Here is a 19,433-nt window from a genome sequence, read left to right on the forward strand (position 1 = left end):
AAATCAGCAGCAACATGTATATAAATCGCGCGGTATTAAAGAGACAGCTCGCACAATGGGTCCAAGTGAAGTCGTTTAATATGTGTCCGCTGCATAGGCAACAACTGAAGATATTAGACGACATGTTTGTCGTAAGAGTTTTATAGTAACATAGCATATCAACATGATGATGAATTTATTAGTAAACGTAATTAACATCAAAACAAATTCACAAGAGCAAGTATATATTAAAAGGCAAAGTGTGTCTAAATATCATGTGGTAATTGCAATGTCTTCTGGTCCATATCCTTTCCTCAGGAAGGTCTGCTAGACACTGATTAAGCTAACATAAAAATACTATACATATTTATATATTTTGCTATTGTATTGTGTGACACGTTCATAAACTTGTCTATGCTCCTCTGATTATATAATGGTAAATATTACAATATCACAGCACAACAACAGTGATCAGCAATAATGATAAGCCTAATACTCACAATAAAAATAATAAGGTCATATAGATCATAACACATTCTTGGAGGTAAGAAGTGGATTATCCTTCACCTGAAATCCCTTCACTCGATTGGGATGTTCTCTTTTATTCTGTGGGGTGTTTTGAGCGGAAACTTTACAGACACGTTCTGGGAACACCTGAGACTTTTATTACATATTGTAAAAAGGGTTATAATAGGCTTCCTTTAATCAGGAACCAATTGTATTGTCGTGAGAAGGTTTCCAAGAGGCTGTGAAGATGGATTTGTGACGTCAGGTGAAATGGCAAGTAATTTTAGAGGCAGAGCAACATGCACGGAAAAATTGTGGCCAATAATACAGTAAATTATGTGCATTTTGATTTCTTCTCAGATTTTCCAGGGAAAGCAAGAGCTGATAAAATGTAAAAACTGTAACTTGAATGCAATGTAAGTCGCTTTGGATAAAAGCGTCTGCTAAATGCATAAAAATGTAAATGTAATTTTTTTTATTTGCAATTACACTGAAGATATGCATCTGACTTCCATAGTATTTTTTTTCCATAATATGAAAGTCAATAGCTACCGTCAACTTTTTGGTTACCCACATTTTTCAAAATATCTTCTTTTGTGTTCGACAGAATAAAGAAACACCGAAGGTTTGGAAAAAGGGTGAGTAAATTATGACAAAATTTTTATTTTGGGTTAACTGTCTCTTTAATAAAGTAAAATATGTCGATTTTGATTTCATCTCAGATCTTTATTTGCAGTTGCACTGAAAATATGGTGTGTAGAAATTATTATCACATAATCATTATTTAAACTTCGAAAAAAAAACGGTGTAACCTTTTGATATCCCAGGAAAGAAAGAAAGAAAGAGTAAGTCGTACTGCATGAAAGAAGATGTGAGGATTGCAGGAACGTATGGGCTCTATTCTTCTTCTTCCCATCTCTGGTTATTCCGAGGCTTTCCTTCATCAAAGAGTGCACTAAAAACCAGCAGGCAATGGTTGGAATTGTTCCAGTATCCATAGAAACAAATCTAGCTTGTGGGCAGGCTGTGGGTCTAGAAGGAAAAACACTACAGGAAATGACCTAACATAGATTCTCTCCTCTACGACTGCTTCCATTTTCCAGTTGCAGGGAATGAGTAATGCTTGGACAAGAAGTGTTTTCTTAAAAAAAAAACGTCTGTTACTTGTCTGGATTTGTACGGCAGACACATTGTGGGCTTCCAGCAGCAGACGGCTGTTTCGGTGTTTGCTACATATGGTCTTCATTTCCCCAATGAAAGAGCCTCTATGTGCATGTGTTCCACTGAGTTTAGGTCCAAACTCACACAAGGGCTTCATGAGATTGAATACATTTTCTGTCAATCTGATGTGTCTCCACCCACTCTGACAAACTCCAAACCAATCCAAACACAAGCTCTTAAAGCCTCCTCAGATTAAGAATGCATATAACACTTTCATTTTAGGGACTAATTACATCCACCCTTCAATCTAAAGACTTGTGTTTTCCTTCTTAAGCACTGTTTTGACGGGATAAATGTTTTGAGTGGCACCGCTGTTAATGTTATTTCTTGTACTGATGCAGATGGGATTATGATCTGCGCTTATTATTTTTTTAGAATTTGCATGTTTATTTCTACTTGTTAAAAATGTGGTGGTTTCAAACATTGCTTTGCTTCAGCATCAACATCTGCTCAACCAATGAGTGTGGAGCATCTGTTTTTCTGACCAATGGTAAACAGGGAGGGTTTTTGAAAATCCGTGCATTTTTTTTTTCTTTTTTAATCACTGATATTTTAATTATTACATTTTCTTTTTACATTGGATGATCTCTTAAAATATAAAAGTTTTTATTGGCATCTATGGTTCAATGAAGAACCTTTAAAGACTCTTTCTGTTGCACAACCGGTTCTATATAGTGAGAAAAGGTTCTATTCATTATAAAAATGTTTACAGAAGGAAAAACATGGTTCTTTTAAGGACTGTTTACTGAAAGGTTCTTAAAAATAAACGTTCTAAAAGGAGATTTTTGCACTGATGCCATATAAGAACCACTTTTGTTTCCTTAAAGAATCTTTTATTAAAATTAAACTGATAAGAACCATTTTTTCTTAGTGTGAAGAACATTTTAATAGTCTTATGTGCAATGGAAAGGCAAATAAAGAACATTTATTTTTAAAAGCCTCTCCATTTTGTAACCTTTATTTTTAATAGTATGGGATGAACCACAAACTATTATTTTACCCAGAATGCCTAATCTAAAATAAAAGCGAACCAGGCATGCATTCACAAGATTTGCACAGCAAGAAAATTAGCCAAATTTCAAAATATATATATATTATATTCCTCTCTAGACTTCATCAGAGTAGCTACACCTGAAAAGTAGTATGCATGTTGTGTCAAAATTGTTTGTACCCAAGTTGTGAAAAAAGTACACCTCAGCTCCTTAAGAAAAACTAGTCTGAATAAAGCTTTAGTTTCCAAATCACTGTTTTCAGCTTCTCATGGGAGTCAAAGCTGAGGTTTAAATCAATGGCCTAGTACTGCGTACTCCATCTGATAAAACAAAGACTACATGCTGACCCCTCACAGAGCACAGCATAGGCCCACACCATCTGTGACCACCAAGTGGGCTTTGTTACCACTGTATGGCAGATCTGATGGGATTCAGATGGGGAGGGGAGTCTTTATCTCAGTGTGCTCAAAGGAAAATCCTGAGGAAAGTTCCACCTCTATGGACATTTCTGACTGAGAATATCTTTTGGTTACTTCATTTATAGTTTAGTATACTAGTGTACTTACTTCTTTTGAGGAATTACAGATGTGAGGGAGGTTTTGACCCCTTGTGCAACAGGTAGGCTAGTCTTCATGTTGACCATATGGCTTATCTTTCAAGCCATAAATCAGTTGGTTATCTGAGATGTTTGATGGTGTAGAATAGTCATGTTAGCATCTCCGTGTGACTTCTCATTATGAATGAAACAGCGGCCTGGTGCGTCTCACAATGGCCTCTGAATGCAACATGCTAATGAAAACAAAGCCCCCAGAGAAGCTTGTGAAATAAATGCATCCAAAACCAAATAAAACACACAAATATACCACTTCTTCCTCAAAAGGGAAAGAAAAATAAATTAATAAATGTACATATTCTTCATATTATTGCTAAAAAAAACACTCAATTAGCAATCTCTTCAAATTTACACACACTAAACAAAAAACAAACTAAAATGTTGTCAGGAATTTATATTTAAGTCACCAGAATAGCTTAAATTCATCCTGATCTTTTGGATACTCATAAGAGCATTTTTAAAAGACCGGGCGAAAGATAAAATTAAATATTCCACCAATAAAACAAGACACGTGGGGCGGGGCTTCATAATATAATTGACAGCGGCTTCTCCAATCACATCGAAGAGCGGATTTACGTGGCCACGCTCCTGTCCAATCAGATGTCAGTGAGGTTGGCGCTGCTCTCGACGTGCTTTCAGTTCTCAGGTTCAGTCAGTTTTGATTCACTCTTCCTCCCGCGTCCTACCTCACTCCACCGCTTCTCTGTGAAACATCTCTATAAAGCATCATGGCTGATACCGCTGCTGATACGACCACCGCCCCGGAGATCACCGCAAAGGTTAGTTTGCTTGAAAATATTGCATTTGAAGAAATTAGACCTACCTGGTAATTAAATAGAGAAAAAGCGACCAGTCAGTGAGAGGTTTTATCAGCGATGAATGTTATTCTTAACGGGAAAATGTTAAAATAGTATTCTTCGAACATCAGCATCTTTTTTCCGTTAATTCACAGTTCGCGCCGAATCGTGTTTAAATTAGTGACTGAATAAACAACCGTTACGCGCGTTCCATTCAAGAATACGTCATAAAAACCTCTTTGAGTACTGTATTCGACATTATATTCCCAATGTAATCATGTCCTGTTAACGTTAAATAAAGTAAATTAGTGAACCATCTGCCACACTATTCTTTCTTTCTTTCTTTGAGAGTGTGTGTGTGTGTGTGTGTGTGTGAAGTCAAGGCTCTTGATCCCTGCCGCTCGAATAGGCGGGAATATCGCCGCCGCGTCGTTCGCGCCAGTCTCTCGAGCACGTTGTCTTGGCGCGCGCTCTGCCTCCTTTTGTTTCCAGCCCAGCGCGTGAGCGCGCATGCGCGTACACGTATCCAACAGGGGAATAAAAGGGGCAAGACGGCTGCGAAATGACCTTAAGTGACCTCGGCATGTGTGTCGGAACAATAGAGTTAATTCACGAATTGATTGTCTATAATAGATCTATTGTGGTGCAGATTTCAGAGAAAACATTAGAAAAAAAATTGGATTTCATTTTTTCCCCTTTATAAACAGCAGTTCCTATTAAACATGCAACCTTTTCTGACATATTAGTACACTAAATTGCGATTAACATTTACAAAAAATTTATGAAAAACCTAAAATGATGGCATAGTTTCTAAAAGTGTGTTTAAAGGCGAAACCTGAGGTGGTTTTCGTGTTGGTTTGTCATTTAATGTATTTTAAAAGGCAGCTGGTGTGTGGTCTGTGGCTCATCTGTGTGCGTGGGTGGGGAAGAAACTCAAGGAAACAAACTTTCCCCTTTACTACCTGTGAGATACTCTCACGCTGCGTTGTTTATGTAGTTGGAGGGGGTTTATTTATTAACCGATAAACGTCTGCTTCATTTCAGGACTTGAAAGAGAAGAAGGAGGTGGTTGAGGAGGCAGCGGAGGCTGCAAAGGAAAACGGCAGCGAAGACGCACCTGCCAATGGAAATGGAACAGTAAGCGTTGAGTATTTCCCAGCAGGCCTTGTGGCTTTTGTCCCCGAGTACCCGCTCGCCGCGCAGGTGTTGGAGGGCCCCCTCCCCCTCTTTCATCGTGCTGCTCTTTGTTTAGGGTTCGAACTGACTGACACAGATGCATCTTATAAGACAGCTTCGAGGCTGTGCACATGGCTTTCACATAACTGACCTTCCCGAAAACTTTGAAAATGATCGTAATGATGCTTAATCACTGACTTTACTCGTAAATCCCCTAATCATCTGGTGATATAACAGATTTGGTATCGGTTTCACTCATGGTGCTTTCTCTGCTTTAGACTAACGGTGCTTCACACAAGGAAGAGGAAGCCCATGAGGACGAAGAGGGTGGGGATGATGATGACGAGGGTGAGTTTGACTTTGCACGTGTCATCATTGCATAAGTTACTAGTACAGAAACCGGTTATTGACACATCCGTTTGGCTTTTAACAGCAGGAGAAGCGGAGGAGGAGGAGGAGAACGGTGCTGAAGAAGAAGCAGACGGGCAACCCGTGAAACGTCCAGCTGAGGAGGAGGTGGGTTTGGCTTTCAGATGCATTTCACAACATTTCCGTCATCTTTACCTCATCTAATCTTGGCTCGTCTGCTTTCAGGAGGCAGTCGAAACAAAGAAACAGAAGACAGAAGAGAACGGCGACTCCACAGAGGCTGAGGTCAAAGCCTAAAGCTCTCACCGCCCTTCAGTAGCTCTGTCTGTATGGTCAGTTTGACCTAGTAGAGTTTGTGCTTTCCTGTATATTTCACAGACCTTCTTTTCGCCGCTACAAGATCGTTTTTATTGCACTGAGGCCCATAACATCATGACCCTGTCCCCTTTTGTAAGACCTTATTTATTGGTATAGGACCAACATTAGAACCCTGTAGTAAAAGAAACAATGTTTATTTGAGCAAACTTTAACAAGCACACATTCTACTCTGTTATTTGACCAGCGGATGTACACACAAGCAACTGAAAGCCTAAAGTTCTGTCATTTTCATGGGTGACATTTTTCTGATCCACTAAAGACCAAAGATGAGTTTTAAGTAGGGGCTAATAGACAATGTTTAACCTGGTTGTGCTGCTAGAAGTTAATCCCTCGCTTTGGCAGATCAGTTAACATAACAGATGGCTCATATAAATGAGAGGGATTCCTTAGTCAACACATCGCCTGCCCTCTTAACATGTTAATTAACCCCTTTTTAAATCTTGAAGGTCTTTTGTTCCATATGCATTTAAAAGGATTGTATCTTTCTATCCTTATGTACAGTTTTAGGGGGGGTTGTTTTATCATTGTGTTTTATATGGGAAGTGCAGGATGAAAAAAAAAAAAAACAATCTATAACAGAACTGTATGCTGGTACTGGTGTTCTTTCAGTCCTTCAAGCTGAACTTTTTTTTTTTTGTGTTTTGGTTGCTTTTTGACCACTGCTTTGTATAGTTTGGTTCAGGATTATAAAAAAAAAAGTTGTCTTTTTAAAACCAGTGCCTCTTGGGTCTTTTCTTAACGTTGTGTTGGGGGTTGCAAAACTTAATTTTTTTTTTTTAAAGCCGTTTGAAACAAGATTGGACATGCACCAAGTATGTGCAAGAGGACTGACCTTAACTGAAGCTCAAAAAGTAAAAGTACCTTCTTGCAAAAAAGGGTAAAGGAATAGTTTGCCCAAAATTGGAAAGTTGCTAAAAGTTTTACTCACCCTCAGGCCATCCGAGATGTTGATTTGTTTCTTCATGGGAACAGATTTGGAGAAATGCAGCATTCCAGCACGTGTTCACCAATGCATCCTCTGCAGTGAATGGGTGCCGTCAGAATGAGAGACCAAACAGCTGATAAAAACACAATCCACATGATTCCAGGCCATCAATTTATGTCATTTATGAGAAATAAATAAAGACATCTTAAACTTCAAACCGTTGCTTCCGGCAAAACATTCTATATTTCATTCTCCAGTGAAAAGTCATATCTTCTGAATCAGGAGGGAAATATACACAGATCAAGCACTGTTTACAAGCCAAATAGTTCAAATATGTTTAGTGAATTTTGATTTGAGAAGCCAACAGGGGAGCACTTTTTTTTTTTTTTTTGGAGGAAGTGTTATTTGGATTATGGGCTTGGAAGTTAAAACGCCTTAATGATGGATTTGTTTCTTATAAATATGCATCTTTTGGTTTCACAAGGTGTTAACTGATGGACTGGAGCGGTGTGGATTATTAAGGCGTTATTATCAGATGTTTAGTCTCTCAATCTGACGGCACCCATTCACTGCAGAGGATTCATTAGTGAGCAAGTGATGTAATGCTACACTTCTCCAAATCTGTTCTGATGAAGAAACAAACTCAACTATATCTTGGATGGCCTGAGTAAAATTTGTATCAAATTTTCATTTCTGGGTGAACTACTCCTTTAAAAGGTTCAGTTTGAGGCCCTAATGCGCCCCCTGCTGGTTAAACGTTCCACACTCTGATCATGTATTTACTAAAAACTACACCAGTCTTCTTTTGTACGAACGACACCTGCAGCAGAAAACCTTCGTCGTGTGACAACTGTTTAATTCTCAGAGCATTAACCTGTACAATGCAACTTACATCAGTACTTACATCAGTGGAAGATATCTGTACATGCTCGTGTAGATTACACATGACTGAGGAAAAGAATGGGATTATGAATTTGCTCTCAACCAGTTCTTGAATGGCTTGCTACCTGGAGTTTTTAAAGGTTTGATGTGCTGCATGTATTGCAAAGCGAAACAAACATAACAAAAAAGATGCTTAGCAATACAAGCGTGCAATTGTGAGCGCTCTGGTGGAGAGTCCATATCGCTTGTCCAGATTTGTTGGAGTCACCGAACAATACATTCGGCTCGTTCTTCCGCACGGGGCCTGTTTCCATATAGCGATCACTCACACCCCAGCCTCAACGTCCGCTCTGCCTGATAATGACAAGAACGACTGTCATTACAACGATCACGGCAGACCACAGGGAAGCAGGCATGAGAGTGTGCGTTCCATGACAGGGCTCACTTTTATTTTGGATGCGATTAATCGCAATTAATCATTTGACAGCACTAAATATTGGTACTCTTAAGGATGTGTAGCTAGCTAGTATTCAAAAGATGATAAAAATGCAATATGCAAACCGAATAACTAATAGACACACACACGTTCTCTGTTTTACTGTGGTACAGTTTGAAACAGAGGCCTACAGTAAGGCATCAATGCGGCTTTACATGCAAACAAAGCGACAGGTGACATCTTCAAACAGTTCATTGACTTTTCGACAGCATACATTTGCTTTGGATATGTGAGAGGGGTTTTACGTTTATTAAAAGCAATGAACTTTAACAATTAGCTGAACAGAAACCACATAAAGAGAGTTCAGGGAGCTATAAACAGTTTTGGCTTTGAGGAATCGACAGTAAAAAACCCCTAAACATTTCACATTATGTACAAGCCAGATGAAAGTAGTCAGGCATTACATACACAAACACGCTTTCTCTCACACACACACACACACACACTACACAAGCCTGCCGTCATGCAGTCGCTGTTGCAGCATGCTTACATTAGAAATCTGAGTGAGATGCATAGTCAAAATCGCAGCTCTTTTACCCTCTCTCACATCTCCAGTACTGCACACGTGTGGTGTAAGGTGAGGAAGGTGTATCTGAAGCAAGCGCAGGAGTCTGAGCTGTTTGTTGTGTGTGTGGGGTCCAAAATTAACTTTTACCATGTCTGACAACAGCTGGTAAATTTAGTATACACAGGGGTCCAGAAGTCACTATTATTTTGTACCTTGTTTAATTGAAACCATCAAAAATGATTACAAATGACAAAAAGTATTACGTTTGTGTACTTTGCCTGTTATGAAGCTGACAAATTACTGTAATACAATTATGTCATTTATTTACACCTAAAAATAGTGTAGAATGTGAAATGTTTTTTCAACATTTTACTTGTGTAGCAATATATATATATATAACTTATATATGTGTGTCAGAATTGTTTTTACATAAAAATAAAGTTTTATATGTATGCAAATATGTTCTGCCTAATTTACTGTAATACAATTACCTCTAAAACAAATATGTTTATGTATTTCTTCTATATTTAATTTATTTGTAATAATAATATATATATATAGCCTTTAATGTTTTATTTTTGCATTAAAAAATCTATTTTTAACATAAAAATAAACAAAGTTATATATATATATATATATATATATATATACAGTGTGTGTCTCTGTGTGTGTGTGTGAGCGCATGTTTATGTGGTTTATGTGGACACAAATTTGTATAATGACATGGGTATGACAGAGGTATTACAATATGAAGGTGGTTTATGAGGACACTGCCTATGTCCCCGTAATTCAAAAGGCTTAAAAAACATAAGTTTAGGTGTAGGGTTGGTGTAGGGCAATAGCACACACAGTTTGTTCAGTATAAAAACCATTACGCCTATGGAGAGTCCCCATGAACCACAAAAACCAACGTGTGTGTGTGTGTGTGTGTGTGTGTGTGTGTGTGTGTGTGTGAAGAGTTCATTTGCAAAAACAGAACTGTTTTTCATAAATGTTTTTTCATTGTGCATTCCAATTAATCTCAATCAAACTGTAATTTTGATTAGGTTAAAAAATAAGTAAAAAATACAGCTAACCAACACACACAAAACAGTTATCTGTTTTTGCAAATAAATTCTTCACATATACACAAGAATCTAAATGTATTCTCCTTTATCTGCTAAATGTATTTTTACCTTAAGAAATCTTTCTGTTTTTTTTTATTTATTTTTTATGTGAAATCAATCTGATTTTAATCTAGTCCCAGACTTATTGGCCCCAATGTATGTATATTTGTTGTACTTTTGAAATTATTGGACTGTTTAAGTTTCGTATATATCTGTATCCTACAAAATCTGTTACAAAAACATGATTCTGCTCCTCAAAAAAAAACTGGGGGTCAAATTTGTCCAGACATAGTGCACTGAAGTTCTGTAAATTACAAAAAAAAAAAGGTTTCATATAAACATCTGATGGAAGTTTTCCACTAGAGAAAAAGTTGTTTGAAGATGCATTAATAATATTCATTAGACTGTTTGGATTTATTTTCTTTGATTCCCAGATGTCAAAGAGCTTTATCATTTTGCATTAGGATTTAATTCATGTTGCAATCCAGGAAGGTTACCTGTCTGCTGCTTCTGGAGTGTTAATTTTGGACCCGGTGTGTGAGAGATCAGGTCTAAATGTGCACCAGCAGTGGCTGCGTCTCACTCTGGGGAGGCTCACCCTCGGGTGGTGGCAGATGGTACACCACACACAGTGAGGAGTACAGGCACCCCACAAATGACATCAGACTCGAAAAGTACATCACGCCCTGGGCCCCACCCACCAGCGATGTCAGAGGGCCCATCGCCACCGAAACCAGGATCTGTGCCAGGAAGTACTGACAGCTGAGCAGGGAGATGTCCACCCCCATACCACGCCTGGTCCCGTCCTCCGATGAGCCGCAGAACTGCAGGAACAACATGTGGACATTGACAAAGGGTGACAGTACGTCCTCTTTCCCACAGATATGTCCTGGGCAAAATTTTAAATTGCCTAAAAAATATTCCTATTGTTTTCATACTTGAAATAATGAATGGAGAGTAGTTTGACCAATAGCATGCAGGCAATGCACGTAATCGACCAATCGTTGCGTGCGAGGCGGTGTGATGAATGGTGGGAATAGAAAACACTGCAAGTACACATACATATACTGTATAAGGACCGTCAATAGAAAAGCAAAGCCAAACCCAGGTGTTTTAGGCCATTTAGATCAGCCAGGACATGCCAGTGAGCTATTGTCACCTAACTGAGATCAATCAAAAATTCAGCCACACTGTTTAGTTTTCATTTTATTTTTTAGTTTCTGTAATTTTGTTTTTGCCAGTTTTTTTCTTATATTTCTATTTAGCTTTATTTTTATTTTAGTCATTTTAGTGCTTTCAGCTTATTTAGTTAGTTGCCAAGGTAACATTTCTAATTTTCATTTAAGTTAACATTTTTCATTTAATATTTATATATTTTTTATTCTATTTCAGCTTTGTGTATATGTATATATATATATATATATATATATATATATATATATGTGTGTGTGTGTCTATTACCGCTGTCAAATAATTAATCGTGATTAATCGCTTCCAAAATAAAAGTTTTTGTTTACATAATATATGTGTGTGTGTCTACTGTGTATATTTATGATGCATATATAAATACAAACACATGCATGTATGTTTATATATTAAATATATTTATATATATTAAAAAATATAAGAATATAAATATATAAATGTAAAGATTTTTTAAATATATACTGTATGTGTGTGTGTGTATTTATATATACATCATAAATATACACAGTAGACACACACACATATATTATGTAAACAAAAACTTTTATTTTGGAAGCGATTAATTGCAATTAATCATTTGACAGCACTAATATATATATATATAATTAGTTTTAGATTTAATTGCAGCCAAAAAAATAATTAATTATTAATTATTCCTTACTTTATTGTTTTGCACTTACAGTGGAAGCCTATGAAGCAAACTATTACAGAGGGGTTTTTTAAAAAAGAAATGAGACACTTATCTTTTTATTAATTATAACATACAATTACTATATTTGTATAAAAACTTTGTTTTATGTGTTGCCAACACTATTGCATATACTGTATATATCCTTATATTTTCAGCTTATATATGCATCCTTATATTATCTGTATTTCTGTGTATTGTGTAAAAGTTCACTATAGTTGTGGAAGGAATTTTAAAAATCTATATAATTTTGCACAAATAAGGTTAGCTATTTTGTTACTAGTCTCATGATCTCAGCAAACAAAAATATGTTACAAGAACATTTCGCTAACATTCATTTGTTCCCATTAAGTTATAAAAAAATATTCTCTTTTCACATTCAAAACTTGTTTTTTAGGGGGTTTTTTTATGTTTGGCTATGCAAACTTTCTATTTTATCAATTTGAATGCTTCTTTTGAAACAAGTTGCATTTAAAACATGTTAGTTGAAGGTTCAGCTAATATGTTCCACGAAAATAAAATGTTAAATATGGTTCTGTGCTAACATTTTGGGAGGATTATTAAAAACCATATAACATTTATATAACGTTACTAATATAACATTTGTTTAGAACTTTCAGAGAACCTTCCCGGAACGTTCTGAAAATATTCCCTTTTCACAAATAATGTTTCATTTGGATTCTTTTGAAATAGTGAGTGTATTAATGTTTCTACTGATACCGTGCCCCATAGACTTCCATTATGCGTGCGTTCACATAAACATGATTTATTTAGTTTGTGTTCTCACCTGCGGGCTCTGGTAGTATTCACAGAGCAGAGAGTAAGGCAGCGTACAGAGAGAAGAGAAGAGAACGCCGTAGGTGACGCAGAGAGACAGCACCACGTACAGGTTGGTGGAGAGAGTGGCCAGCCCTGTGCCCAAACCAAAGGCCAGATAGGCGAAAAAATACAGAGAACGCAATGAGAACCGCTCCTCCAGCTTCTCAAGAATGGCTGCAAGAGGAGAAGATTCAAGAAAGTCATGTGAATACGAAATAATCTTTGTGTATGCTCGAATTGGTCACGCTTTCACTAACCTGAATAAAAAGCAGCACTAAATGCATAGATGCACATCCCCCAGCAGCCCATGGTGATGCCTGAGTTGTAGCGCTTGTACTCCTCTGAATCGTGGTGGGCCTTCGGGTCGCCACCAAACACAACCTCCCCCATAAAGTCCGTGTAGAAGAGCAGCATCCCCTCGAACGATAACCAACCTGTGTCAATCAACATTTGTGATGGAAGATCAAAGATTTGGACATAAAAACTTTTTTAAAAATCATTTTATATTAGCCGAACCCCATGCTCACGATTTATAAAGTTGAGGGTTTTTTAATTAATTATTTTGGTTAATTTAACTATGTTTTAGTTTAGATCCATTTAACACATTTAAATTTGTTCACAAAAATTGGTTTCACCTTAGCATTATTTATATATTACTATTTATTAATATTTTTAATTCAGCTTTTATTTATTTTTTTATTTTATTTTTGTTATTATTATAAAAAAAACATTTTAATTTATAAAAAAAAAATAAAAAATTATTTCTGTTTTAGTAACTTTAGTACTTCAACTTACCTCAATTTGATTTCAGTTAGTTCTTTAATTTTCACGTTCATTAATTTATAAGCTTTTTTATATAATATTTACATTTTGTTTTATTTCAGCATTCTTTCAGTTAACTTGAATTTATTTCGAAAAGCATTTAAATATTTTTAGTTTTAATGAGCAATGGCAAAAAACATCAGCAAATCCTGTTTGGGCTGGTGATGCATTGTTAGCTAATGCAAGCATATTGTAGTTAAGAAATTTGATCTGCTGTAGGTCTCTAATTCTGTTATCAAAACCTGTATTTGAAGCCTATGTGAAATGTCTGTGTTATTACTAAAACAACAGATATGAGCCTCAGACTTCTTGTATATGCCAAATGAAATTCAAAACCTATATTACCCAGGAAATGGTTGGTGCACAGGCTTCGTAAACATGGAGGCATCCTGTAAATGGCGGTACAAAGCAGCTTTATTGACATTTGAGAGTCTGCTGTTTCATGGGTGCCACTGAGGTCACTCTCATAACGCATGCCATTCAGCAGTATATTTGCCACCTTGGGAAAAGAGCAAAAACATACTAAAGAGCAATGGCAAGTTGTATACGTACAAATGCACGAGTACACTCAAAATAAACCAAAATGAGAAGCATTGTCTGGACAACTAAGTGAAATAAATTAAAGTTGAAGTACTAAAATCACTTTAAACTGACAGAAAATAAAACTATACAGAAATATAAAAAACAAAAATGAATGAAAATAAGAAAAGCACATTACAACATAATTACTGAAACTAAAGTTAAAGTAAAAACTGAAAATGTACAAATAATAGCTAATTCAAAATATGAGTAATATTACAATATACAAATATAAAAATAAGGAAATTAAGTAAATGTATTTAAATATGATCAAAAAGTCAGAATAATTAAGAAACAAAAATAATAAACATTTTGAAATTAACCGAAATAAAAATGTTTAAGAACTACTCAAATCATTCAAGCTAAAACTTCAATAAATGAAAGCTAAATAGACATTAAAAATAATCAAAGTGATCGAGACACATAACAAAATGACTAAAACTGAAACTAAAGTTAAACTGAAAATATAAAAATAAAAGCTGATTCAAATTATGAATAAATATTATAGTGGTATAGAAGTATTACTAAAACAACACTGATGTGATTAAACATATATTAGATTTTGAGAATTATGAGAAAAAATGTGATTTTATGTGAAAACCACGACTCAAGCAGTTAATTTAACAACAAAAGAATGCTTTAAAGGGGTCATCGGATGCCTGTTTTCCACAAGTTGATATGATTCTTTAAATATATTATAAGGAGCATGTAAATAGGCAATTAGTTTAAATAAGGTAAAAATGTATTTATGCAGATAGACAAACTGACCTGTTGACTGAAGGTGACAGTGCGTCTACGACCGTTGTCCAAACCTCCGCTCGGAGCAATCAGCGGGTCCTCCATTAAGGCCAGACTCTGGGGGCGCTTCAGTATCCCTGAGGTACTGCCTCGCTGTGACCCTGACGCAGCCTGTTGGCCCTCATTAGGCTGGTCAGCAGGGTCAATGGCTTGCTTTTGCTCATTAACTTGCAGCGCTTCAGTCGCCAACAGCTCTCCGTTAGGCTGCGAGAGTTTGGTTTGCTGTGCAACTTCATTTGCGGCAGGCATTTGACTTTGAGGAGGAGGGGGCGTGTCCCCAGGAGGAAGAGGCGGAGCCACTACCTCGGGTTCTAATGGAGTCTGCTGTCCAGTGTAGCATTCGATTAATACTCTGTCTATGTAGGAGGTGCCTAAGGAGGAAGCAAACTCATTAATGCCTGTGAGCGAGTTATCCCGACTGATGAAGCTGCCGTATTTGGGCGTCAGAGGACTCAGAGGGGAAATGGGGCTGGTGAGGCCTGCGTAGAGACGTGCGTTGGCGCTACTCGAGCGGCCCAGTGGATCCTGGTAGCAGCAATTGGCGAACTGGCTGTTATAAAGGGCTTCGTCCTCGTCCTCGTCATCCTGGTCCGCAGCGGCTCCAGGAGGAGGAGGTGGGGAGGGCGGCAGAGGAAGATTGGGGCTCTTGAGGCTGCAGGTGCTCCTGGTTTGATGCTGGGACTGGGGTAGAGGTCGCTCTGGGATACTGGTGAGGGTCATGGCCGTGGTGGCAGCGAGGGTGATGCTGGTGAACAAGTATATGACCCGCAGCTGGCCACCCATCGACCTTCCGAACTCAGTTTTGTCCCAGTTAATGCCACCCACGATGTAGCCGAAGCCACCGCCAAGACCTGGGTTAAATTAAAGAAACAGCAGTAATGTGATTCAGTGTTATTATTCTTAACTACATGTAAGACTATAAAAAAAATGGGTTTGGTCATTGAAATAAAGCTGACATAAAATAAAGCATAAATTTGATATTGTAAACAAAAATTTAACTGTTTTCCTTTTGTCGTTGAAATAAGATAAAATATTAATATTAGAACATTTGAAAACTTGCCTTGGCAACTACATTAAATATAAACTGAAACTGAAAAAAAAAAATACTGAAACTAAAATAAATGTTTAGTTAAATAACTAAAAACTAAAATAAAAATAAAAACTGAAAATATAAAAATACTAGCTAATTCAAAATACATGAATACTATTATAATATATAAATAATACTAAAATAAAACTCCTTTGGATTTGGTAAAATGTGTTAAATGGATCAAGGAGTATTTACTTTTATAGGTCACTGAAATCATTGTCAAATTAGACAAAATCAAAAACGGATTAGTTTAAGTTGAAGTAAGAAAATTACTAAAATGAAAAATTAAATAAAAATAAATTAAAGCTAATTAATTTTTTTAACTAATGAAAGCGATGACTAAACAAAATGACTAAAATAATATAATATTTAATAATAATAATATATAATATTTTATAAATAATAATAAAATAACAGATTTTCAGGGAATTAATTAAATATGATTAAATGTGTTAAATTGGTCTGGGAGCAATATACTTTTAACAAATAAAAGTAAAATTAGCCAAAATAATTAATAAACAAAAACTTAAAGGATGTGTACAACCGACAAAAATGCCAAAAAAAGACTTAAAACATAAAACTGAAAACATAAAAATAAAAAAATAAAAGATAATTCAAATTATGAATAAATATTATAGTGGTATAGAAATATTAATAAAACAACACTGATGTAATTAAACATATATTAGATTTTGAGAATTATGAGAAAAAAAAAATCCTTATATGTGAAAACCACGACTCGAGCAGTTAATTTAAAAACAAAAGAATGCTTTAAAGGGGTCATCGGAAGTTGATATGATTCTTTATGGTCTTAATGAAAAGTCTATAACATACTTTGGTTAAAATGTCTCAATAGTGTAAAAAACACATTCTTTACCCTGTCAAAATCAGCTCTGTTTTCATCAAGCCATTTTTTAGTCCATGTTGCTTTAAATGCTAATGAGCTCTGCTGACCCCGCCCCTCTCCTCCGTGGCGTGACGAGCAGACTGTAAACTTCAGGTGCAAAACTAGCACATTATTAGGAAAGGCGATTTGCAAAGATTCATAAAAAACCCTTGCACTCACTTCTTCTGTAGATGAAGCTGGATCATGAATGATTCGTGCGAACATAGACGCATTTAGGCAGATCAGGGATCATCGCATTAATTTCCATAACGAAAGTAACGTTAATCCTCTGTGTCTTCAGCAGCTCAGATGTTGAGAGTAAATGACAACTGCTATGTTCATTATTACATCCAACATCAAAACACCTTAATCACTTAATCTGAGACATCTTGTCTTCCCCTGCACCGGAGTCCACACAATGGCAGACAGCTCTCAGCTCACGCAGGGCGGGTCTATGGTAAGACGGCCTTGTCAATCAACTACAGTGGGAGGGGCTTGTACAGACCTACGCCATTCTGACAGGGCTCTCAGAACAGCCTGATTTGAGAAAGGGGATTTTAAAATAGGGATTTTTAAAAACCACTGGGTGGATTTTTATCATTATAGGGTGGATGTGAACACACACTTCCAACACACATTTATATTCAAACAACTTGAAAAGTGAATTTTGCATCCGATGACCCCTTTAAATGAACATTTAAACATAATTAATCTCCGAGTTTTTCTCTAACCTGCCAGAAGAGCGTGTATATTTAGGCCTCGGTCCTGGTCCTCTGGGCTACACACATCCATCATGTATGCATGACTGGGGTTGTCCGCTGAGTCGGCACTGAAGTCCATCAGAACCACGCCGCACACCGTCAGCACGATGCCCCACTTGTGATCCAGGGTGGTGTCCGCCACAGCCGATCCAATGTCCCGTCCATTCAGCACTAGCGTTAGACCCAGCAGAGCCCCTGCAAACACACCAGAAGAGCAACATCAAAGTATTTTAAATTAAAAATGAGTCTTAAAACCTTTTTATCTTTTCTTAAAAAGAATCTTGTTTTCTCCTCCAACTTCAAAATCATCCGACATCATTGTTTTGCTTTTTTTTTTTTGTAAAGGGCATTTGATTTTCTTTGCACATTCACTTTATAAACACTGGGTCGGTACTTTTGCCTACATCACGACGCGTGTGACCTTTCCAACGTGACTATGTAATGTGTGAGGTTGGCCTGGTGCAAGATGAGCATTTGAGATTAAAAGATGTATTCTTCTTAGAAAATGACTAATCGTTACGCTAGATAAGACCCTTATTCCTCGGCTGGGATCTTTGAAGCCGCACTGAAATTGCAATTTGGACCTTCAACCCATTGGTCAACACTGAAGTCCACTATATGGGGGAAAATCCAGGAATGTTTTCCTGAAAAACCTTAATTGCTTTTCAACCGAAGAAAGAAAGACATGACACTTGGATCACATGGGGTTGAGGAAATTATGAGGAAATTTTCATTCTGGAAGTTAGATAATCCTTTAAAGAGCAAACAAAGAGATCAGTTAGTGAAGTTTGCTATAACTAAATTCATACTTCTTACCTATTGCCAGGGCAAAAATAAAAGGTCTCCTGCGGCCAAAGCGAGACGTACATCGGTCACTCCATGCCCCAAGAATTGGTTGCAGTAGGAATCCTGGGAATCGTAAAAGAAGACAAGACATCAAAACTTAACTGGCTAAATGTTGGCTTTAAAAAACTTGAACTTGACAGCCCTCATTCACTTTTACATTTTCATATTCAATAGAGCGTCCAGGATCCCAGCTAACAGGGAGCAGTCTCACAACTTTTATGAATGTTTTTTAAAAGTTATACAGGTTAGGACAAAATGTTTACCGTTAAAGTAGCGGTAATGGAACATTCTTCTTAAGAGAACTACCTGATGAATGTTCTTATAATTTTGAAAGAAAACATTCTTAGAATATTACGAATAAACATTCAAATAACGTTATATCTTGGGTGAGAATAAAATTTGCAGAATGTTGTAAAAAAAACAACTTTTTTGTAACCTTTAAATAACATTACAATCATTTTAAAAAAGGACATGTCTATACATTGTTTGTTTTTAATAATGTAAATTTGTTACCTGGGATATTCTTCAAAACAGTTTTTTTTTTTTTTAATGAATATCTTCATACCTAAAATTGGACTGATGAACCACACAAGACTGTAGAACTGGTCGGGCAACCCCATCTGAAGTAACACAGGCGTGACGTACGCCGTTTCCATCGCGTAGCTGAACTCAATCCCAAACAAAATGCAGCCATTGAAGAGAAGCTCGGGGAAAGTGCGTCTCGGAGGAAGTTCGCTCAGGTCGAGCTGTTCCAGGGGACAAGGTGTGTTCGGCGGCGGCGGCGGAGATGGCCTGATCAGTTTCCGTCGCTTCGGGTGCCTCTGGAAGTTGTTGGCTCTGTGACTGAGGTGTCGTGTGGTGGACGATGGGAAACTGGACGTTTTGGACAGAGTGGGTCTCCAGGTGCCTTCCTGGGCAGTCACGAACTTCCCCCCTACAGGACTGGACAACAGGGGGTCGCTCGGGGTGCCCATTCCAGGAGATGACAT

At 36.9% G+C, this 19,433-nt stretch overlaps 2 protein-coding genes across 2 annotated transcripts; one reads left to right on the forward strand and one right to left on the reverse strand.

Annotated features, from left to right (window-relative positions):
* Positions 1-1,441: 1,441 nt before the first annotated feature.
* On the reverse strand, positions 1,442-19,433 carry LOC306855274 (proton-associated sugar transporter A-like; the record flags this gene model as incomplete). The annotated part of the gene is made up of 9 exons (XM_079393840.1): positions 1,442-1,518; positions 10,548-10,773; positions 12,631-12,836; positions 12,920-13,096; positions 13,830-13,983; positions 14,832-15,712; positions 17,569-17,793; positions 18,415-18,507; positions 19,010-19,433. The coding sequence occupies 9 exons, from the start codon at positions 19,431-19,433 to the stop codon at positions 1,442-1,444; spliced, it is 2,463 nt and encodes an 820-aa protein (XP_079249966.1).
* LOC306855273 (uncharacterized protein) lies at positions 3,678-6,745 on the forward strand. Its single transcript, XM_079393839.1, has 5 exons — positions 3,678-4,091; positions 5,154-5,246; positions 5,564-5,633; positions 5,719-5,801; positions 5,880-6,745. The coding sequence occupies exons 1-5, from the start codon at positions 4,041-4,043 to the stop codon at positions 5,949-5,951; spliced, it is 369 nt and encodes a 122-aa protein (XP_079249965.1). The 5' UTR covers positions 3,678-4,040; the 3' UTR covers positions 5,952-6,745.

The sequence above is a fragment of the Barbus barbus genome (genome assembly GCF_936440315.1).
Source record: "Barbus barbus genome assembly, chromosome: 35".
Classification (NCBI taxonomy): Eukaryota; Metazoa; Chordata; class Actinopteri; order Cypriniformes; family Cyprinidae; genus Barbus; species Barbus barbus.

What these genes read in the sequence shown, in the direction of transcription:
- LOC306855273 (XM_079393839.1), top strand. Translation starts at nt 4,041, where the DNA reads ATGGCTGATACCGCTGCTGATACGACCACCGCCCCGGAGATCACCGCA. An exon ending in CTGCCAATGGAAATGGAACA is followed by an intron (nt 5,247 to 5,563) that starts GTAAGCGTTGAG and finishes TCTCTGCTTTAG; the next exon opens with ACTAACGGTGCTTCACACAA. An exon ending in TGGGGATGATGATGACGAGG is followed by an intron (nt 5,634 to 5,718) that starts GTGAGTTTGACT and finishes GGCTTTTAACAG; the next exon opens with CAGGAGAAGCGGAGGAGGAG.